Source organism: Lipotes vexillifer, unplaced genomic scaffold, assembly GCF_000442215.2.
Source record: "Lipotes vexillifer unplaced genomic scaffold, Lipotes_vexillifer_v1.1 scaffold477, whole genome shotgun sequence".
In the NCBI taxonomy this organism is placed as follows: domain Eukaryota; kingdom Metazoa; phylum Chordata; class Mammalia; order Artiodactyla; family Lipotidae; genus Lipotes; species Lipotes vexillifer.
In genome coordinates, this window is record NW_006770652.1 from 4143630 (window position 1) to 4150476 (window position 6847).

General features: G+C 38.4%; 1 protein-coding gene across 1 annotated transcript in view; it reads left to right on the plus strand.

Moving 5' to 3' along the window:
- The window catches only part of MRPS35 (mitochondrial ribosomal protein S35), a 41930-nt gene extending 35388 nt beyond the window's left edge, over positions 1-6542 (plus strand). The window contains exon 8 of the mRNA XM_007446296.1: positions 6273-6542. Coding sequence (XP_007446358.1) covers positions 6273-6542 — 270 coding nt within the window. The remainder of the gene's footprint in view (positions 1-6272) is intronic.
- The last annotated feature ends 305 nt before the right edge of the window (positions 6543-6847 follow it).

Consider the following 6847-nt stretch of genomic DNA (forward strand, 5'->3'; position numbering starts at 1 on the left):
AATAGTACTGCCTCATAGGGTTGTTATGAATGTTAAATGAATTAATATATGTAAGGTGCCTACTCATCCTACGCCACTTTCCTCACCTTGGCCTTCATTCAGGCCTGAATGTCGTAAGCTCGTTCCTGCCTCCAGCCTTTACAGATGCTCTTCCTCTACTGGGATCACAGTCTTCATCTGCCCAGGTCCTCCTCAACTCTAGGTTTCCTACTAGATTGGCAGTTCCGGGGCAAGACAGTGCCTGGGACAGTAGTTGTGTAACGAATATGTACTGAGTGAACGAATGAGTGAGTAAATAATTGAGCCAGCTGCGGAGAAAAGAGAACAGGATCTTGTGGAATGGAAGGTTCCTTCCTCTAGGGCTGTAGTCAGAGCAGGTTCTCTCATGGTAGGGAGGGAAGAAAAGAGACTGTATATATGTATATTTATTGTGTACATACATAAGTTAAATGGTGAAATTGTAAATGTTTAATAGTTAAGTTATTAAAATTGAAGTCTACAAACTAATCAAACTGCCTGAATGGTGATCAATTTGAGCTTACATTGGTATTTTTAATTGCCCCCCCAGTAATTTGAATATGTTATTGTTTATGCTTTAAAATTAATACATGTCAACTACACTACAAAAAAAGAAACTCTTAAACAATTGCCCACTTCAATCCTGGGTGTAATTTCAGAAGCTATAAAAATTTGGCAGTGAATTACAAGTCAGGGTACGAAATTATAAATGAAATGTAATCATAGCTGTGCTTTTAAAAAAACGAATTTAGAAGGACACGCAGCAAATATCTCAAGTATTGATTAATTTTATTTTCTTCAAATGTCTCAAGTGTCTGCTAATTGTTTATTACATGCCAGACATTGTATGTAAAAGACCCATAGAAGCTCCAGTTGATGTCACCCATCAGAAAGAATTTCCTCTTCTTTCTCTTGGGCAGAGAGGGTCAGGGGCTTATCTTTTTAATGCAATCAGAATTGAGCTGGAGCTGGGCTGGGTTACAGTTTTTTAAGATTTAGTTCACCTTTGTCTCTTCTCAGGCATTTTGATTGGGAACTTGGTGAGTCTGCTTCCACATCTCAAAGTCTGCTTAAGAGTCACTTGTGCTCTTCAGAAGTTTTGAGCTTAACTTGTTAACTTCTAGCCCTTCAGCAGAATCTGGAAGATGTCTTGAGAGGGAGATTGGTTGTGTGAAACAGGACTTCCTCCCTCTAGTAGGACCTTGTCTCCTAAAGATTATAGGAGATTTGCTCTTCAGAAGCTTGATTCAGCCTCCCCAGCTTCCCATAAGTAGCCCCGGAGCTAAAACCAGTTATGTTTGGGGCTCTTCAATTCCAATCTGTCATACAAGCCCTGGGTAACAGCTCAAACCTTGCTCATTTCTCTTTTACCGAGTAGAGTCCTTCTGTGTGGGCCAAGGGCCAGTCTGATACAGAATTGGAAAATGGACTCAGGGAAGAAAATGGCTAGGGATTTTCAGAAGGATGCTCCCCATATGCTTGCAGCCTGGAATTCACATTGATCTAGTCCGAATTGATTCTAAAACTCTGGTGAGACTTCCCTGGTGGTGCAGTGGTTAAGAATCCACCTGCCAATGCAGGGGACACGGGTTCGAGCCCTGGTCCGGGAAGATCCCACATGCCGTGGAGCAGCTAAGCCCGTGCGTCACAACTACTGAGCCTGCGTGCCACAACTACTGAAACCTGGGTGCCTAGAGCCCATGCTCCACAACAAGAGAAGCCACCACAATGAGAAGCCTGTGCGCTGCAACGAAGAGTAGCCCCTACTCACCACAACTAGAGAAAGCCCACGCACAGCAACAAAGACCCAACACAACCAAAAATAAATAATAATTAAATAAATAAAATAAAATAAAATTTTTTAAAAATTAAAAAAATAAAACTCTCTGGTATGTTGATTACCTGGGTTTTTTCCAGTTGTAGCCAAAGCAGAGGCATCCTGTGACTTGTTACATCCTATTTGAAAGTGGAAATCTTAATGTAAAATTAAAAGAAAGAAATTTGGAGTTTTTTTTCCCTCAAGGATTTTATATTTATACCTCTTATATGAAAAATATTCTCAAGTGACAAGCATATTCTCAAGTGACAAGTATACAATGTTATTACCTTTTTATCATTACTAGAAGATGATTTTGGAATTGCTTTTTTGTTTTTCTTCATTTTCGGGATATTTTATTAAGGAGACATTTTACAGAGGTTCAGTAACAGAAACAAGTGAGGGTGCAGTTCTCAGGGGTGGTGAGAGTGGGGTGCCATCACACCGCATATCTGAAGGGGCAGGGGAGGGAGGAGCTGCAGAACCAGAGAGAGAGCTGTATGGATGGGCCACCTGACAGGAACTGTGGGGCATCCCCCCCATCAGGGAGAGAGTTGGGAAGGACAACCCTGACCTCACTCTCCATCATTCTCTAGGTCTCTTGCTGGTGCCTCCCATTAGCCAAACCAAACCAGGAGCCAGAATTCAAGGGGTCCCTATGAAAGGTCCATTGGGATTGCTTCTTAGTATATCATTTAAACCAACAGTTCTTCCATTTAGCTGTTCTTTCTTCAGTGATAAGCCCCATTTGGATGGCAGCCATCTGTGAAAACTTGTGTATTAATGACTATAAAAGATTTCCCTCAAAAGGTAAATATAGTGCTAACAATTAATCTTTATTTTTCCTGCTTGAAAAACAGAAATTCTAAAGATCTTTTTTTATTGATACATGTAACATAGGACTTCAAAAAAGTAGCTTTCTTTTTCTTGAGACAGGTCTTTATAAGAGGTAAATTCTCTCTGTGTGTGTGTTTGTGTTTTCTACATTTGCTTAGACATAAAAAGCCTTCACCCAAAGGAGACTGCTGGAAAACTGGAGATAATTCAGTTATTTTTAAGAACACGCTATTAACTGAGAAAATTAATCAGTGATAACATTTATCAAGAAGTAATAAGCATGAAAAATATTACCTTTCTATCAGTGATAAAGACCTTTTGTTTCTGTATTTTTTTAATCTACATTTGATAAATATCAGTCATATATGATTTTGTGAGTGGGAATAATGGTGGCAAAACATTTGGACACTTCATGTGTTTATATTTACCTTTAAAGTTTCGCTTTATTGCTTGATGGTGGTAGTGGCGCCCTTGACATGGGAACATAGATTTTAGAGGTGTGCCAGCAAGGGTTTGAATCCTACTCTTATTTATTCTTCTTCTTAATAAGTTGTGATACTAGTAGTAGATGTTATTTAGTGTTTATTGTGAGCCAGGTACTCTATGTAGCTATTCCTTACTTCTTTTAATCCTCAGAACAGTTCTGGGGGGTCAGTTCTTATAGAAATGCAAGCCTATCACAGTAGTAAGTGATGAAGGTAGGATTTAAACTCAGTTCTATAAAACACCAAAGCCCATGGTAAATACTGTGCCATCCCCCTCCCTGTGTGACCTTGAGGGAATCACAGATATAAAGCCCTCTACCTGTAATTCTGAAGTGAAAAAAGCTTTGGAAATTGCTAGTCTTTTCATAACTTATTTGGTGGCAAAATGAACTCTGAATGGATGAGAAGCTATTTATAGCCTTTGTTAATCCCATTTAGTGTGAATATTCATACATGTTGCTAGAAAAGTAGTAATATATTTGATGAGGGGGTGCTGCCATAGATCTCCTCTGGAGATGTCACAGAATTTACTGTGTGCGTGCTACATTAACTTTACAAGTTAAAATACAAAAATTCTGAATTTTGAAACATTCCCAGGTGATTGTGCCCCTCTATTTAACTTCTGTAATACTTAGTTTTCTTATCTGTAGAGATGTCAAGATCTAACCCAGTATGTCTTAATATGAATTATGTTAAATAATTAATATATACGTGTAAGTATTAAAGTACCTGGTATATAGTAAGTCTTCAGTTTGGGGGATTGTTACTATTATTATCTGGGAATTTATATTTAGTTGTGCAGAGTTTGGACCCTAAAGCTAGAATATGTAGAAAACTAAGAGTCTTGTTTAGCTTGTTGCTGAAGCCCAGCACTGCATTGTGTCTGTAGAGGATTAGTAGGAAGCCATGCCCTTCACAGAATGTAAGTGACTTTCCCTTACCAAAGACTGTTCAGAACAGCAGTAAGTATAACTGTGCCCTATCCTGTAGTTTAGGATTCCCTAACCTTTTTCATGTCACTGCACACACAAAAATTCTCTACTGAGATAAATAAAGGAGGGAGGATGCTTGTGGCTGCCCCTGCTGCACCAGGCTCACGTGGCACCTGAGTGCTCAGGGAGTCAATATCACGGCATACCTGTGAACACACCTTGGCAAACCAATGTAGAATTGTATATGTCAAATATAAGGGGAAGATAAAAAATTTTGAAAATTGTTAGTGGATTTACTTTGTTTATCTCCTCTGATTAAGCATCTATTTCAAGTCAGTTAAAATACAGAAACACCTAGGAAACACGTAATTTTTTAAACAGGTCTCTTAATTCTTGTCTTCTAACAGTTCAGAATGAGATGGAGTGACTGTTTTATTTAATGCTTTATAAAATGTGTTGACCTCTTAAATTAAGTTTATTTCACTTGTAAGTTAGAATTATGAAGAAACTATGGCATTGTCTTGAACATTCAAAGCATTGGCAAGAGTAGATAGGCCGGTGATATATTTAATTTCGGACATTTTTTTTTTAAGGGGCTGACATTTATTCCTTCCTCATATATTACAGTAAAAATTAGGTATGGTGGGGTAATTTTGTCAGTTATTTTTTTTAAATGTACAAATTCAGAGTTTGGCTGTTAGGTGTTATTTGCAACAGGGCTCTGGGGGTGGGGCATAACAGGATGTTATTTCATATTATCCCTGCCCCCCTGCCAAGCGAAAGCCTCCCTACCAGCTAAAAAGAGGGTGCAGAGCAGATTCTGAGCCAGATAAGGTATTTCTAGAATGTAAGTTGGAACATTGTCCTCCACCATAAATTCAGTATAGGGAGGTGGGGCAGACGTAGGGGAGCTGCGAGTACAGAGACCCCACTTTGGCTCAGGAATCTGGGATCTGAGGAAACACCCTACATCAGTTTGTTTCTCTTAAAGGAAAGGGTACACAGTTTAAAGGATTAAAGGAGGGTTTCTTCTTCTTGTGGGTCTCTGTGGTGGAAGAGCTCCTTTCCTGGGCTTCAGTGATCCGAATGGGGTTTACTGAGTCGGTGGCCTCCACAGTGGCTTGTTTGCCTTTGGTGGGGATCATCTTTATCCTTTGAGGGACAAATTTCTAGTGCTTTTCTCTTTTCGGGAGCTTTTGGAGCGGGAGTGGGGATGGGAGGGTGGCATGGCTGGAGACTGTTTGCCTCCTTCTTGGTGCTCACTTGGCTCTGAGGAGCCTTGGAGCTCTGTCTGCTCAAGCTGTGGTCTGTTTCAAGAGGAGTTTTCAGAGTTAAAATATTATTTCTGACAGCCTTACAAATCTGCCTCACTTTTAATACTTTAAAAATTTTATAATTTGGAAGTGTTTACCACCTTCAAAAGTTGTAAGACTAGTGGATCATTCCATAATAGCCTGTGGCTCAGAATATTGTTATGTGTTAATTTGGAAAGAATGTGGCTGCTATTCAGCACTTCTGTGAACCAGGGCATATTACATATTAGCTGTGTTGCTTGATTTTTTTCACAGAGTGTTACATCTTCATTTAAATCATAAATCTGAATTATATTAATCTAAAACCTACCAGTGTTCCCTAAAATAACATGGTAATAATTTTTGTAAGAAAAAGTAAGTAGTAATGAAAATTGTTTCCATTATAGGAACAGAAAATAAAGATAATAAGACAAAATTCCAGAATTTATCAAGTCATTATGACTGAAAATCACATGAACTTTATATTTTAAATTTATTGTAATAATTGGTCTTCCCTGTCATTCCCAGAGGCATGTTACAGAGATAAATACAGTCTCCTTTCAACTCTCATATTTGGAACCTCAGAAATTTGGAATGTTTGATGAGTTAGAGTTTAGGGACTAGAAAGTTGCAGGGAGTGAGTTTTCTACATCTTTTGGGAAGCACTATTGCTTTGTAAGTGCAATTTGCAGGGCAGATAAAGTGTAAATTATGTGGGTAGAATTAGTGAGTGGTAACGAGGTGCTCATGTGACAGAGTGTGCAGCCCAAAGCTGCTGGTGCAGGTGGACAGCAATGCTAGATAAGGGAGGTCAGTCAAGTTGTACACACAGAGTGTGGACCAGACTTCGAGTCATAATTTTCAGAATTCAGAACTTGTTTTCTCCTTTCAGAAAACTGAAGAATGGGAGAAAAAGAAGACTGAAGCAGACATGGAAGAGTATGTATGGAAAGATAGCTCCTCAGAAAAAAACATCCTGGAAACCCTTCTCCAAATTAAAGCTGCTGAGAAAAATCTGGAATTAAGTAAAGAAGAGCTCCTTGGTACTGAAGCAGTTGAAGAGTACAGAAAGTCTGTTGTTAGTCTTAAGAATGAGGGGGACAATGAAAATACCCTTTCTCAGTACAAAGAATCAGTGAAGAGACTATTAAATTTGACATGAATTATGTAGAAAAATTGCCTTGATTTATTTTATGATATATATGTAATTATCTAATTTGATATACAGTTGAAGATGTTAAAAAAACATTGTTTTATTACATCAAAGTTAAAATTATTCCTTTCACCCTAATGTACAAAGGCAGTGATTATTCAGAAGTTTTCTTACTTATGCACTGGGGCAGTCAGACTAATTCAATCTCTGTGATTTCTTCTGGTTCTAAAGTGTTTGGATTTTATTTCTACCGTGACAACTTTAGTATTCATGTATATACAATGTTGTTGTTTTGTCACCTGCTCCATTTCTTT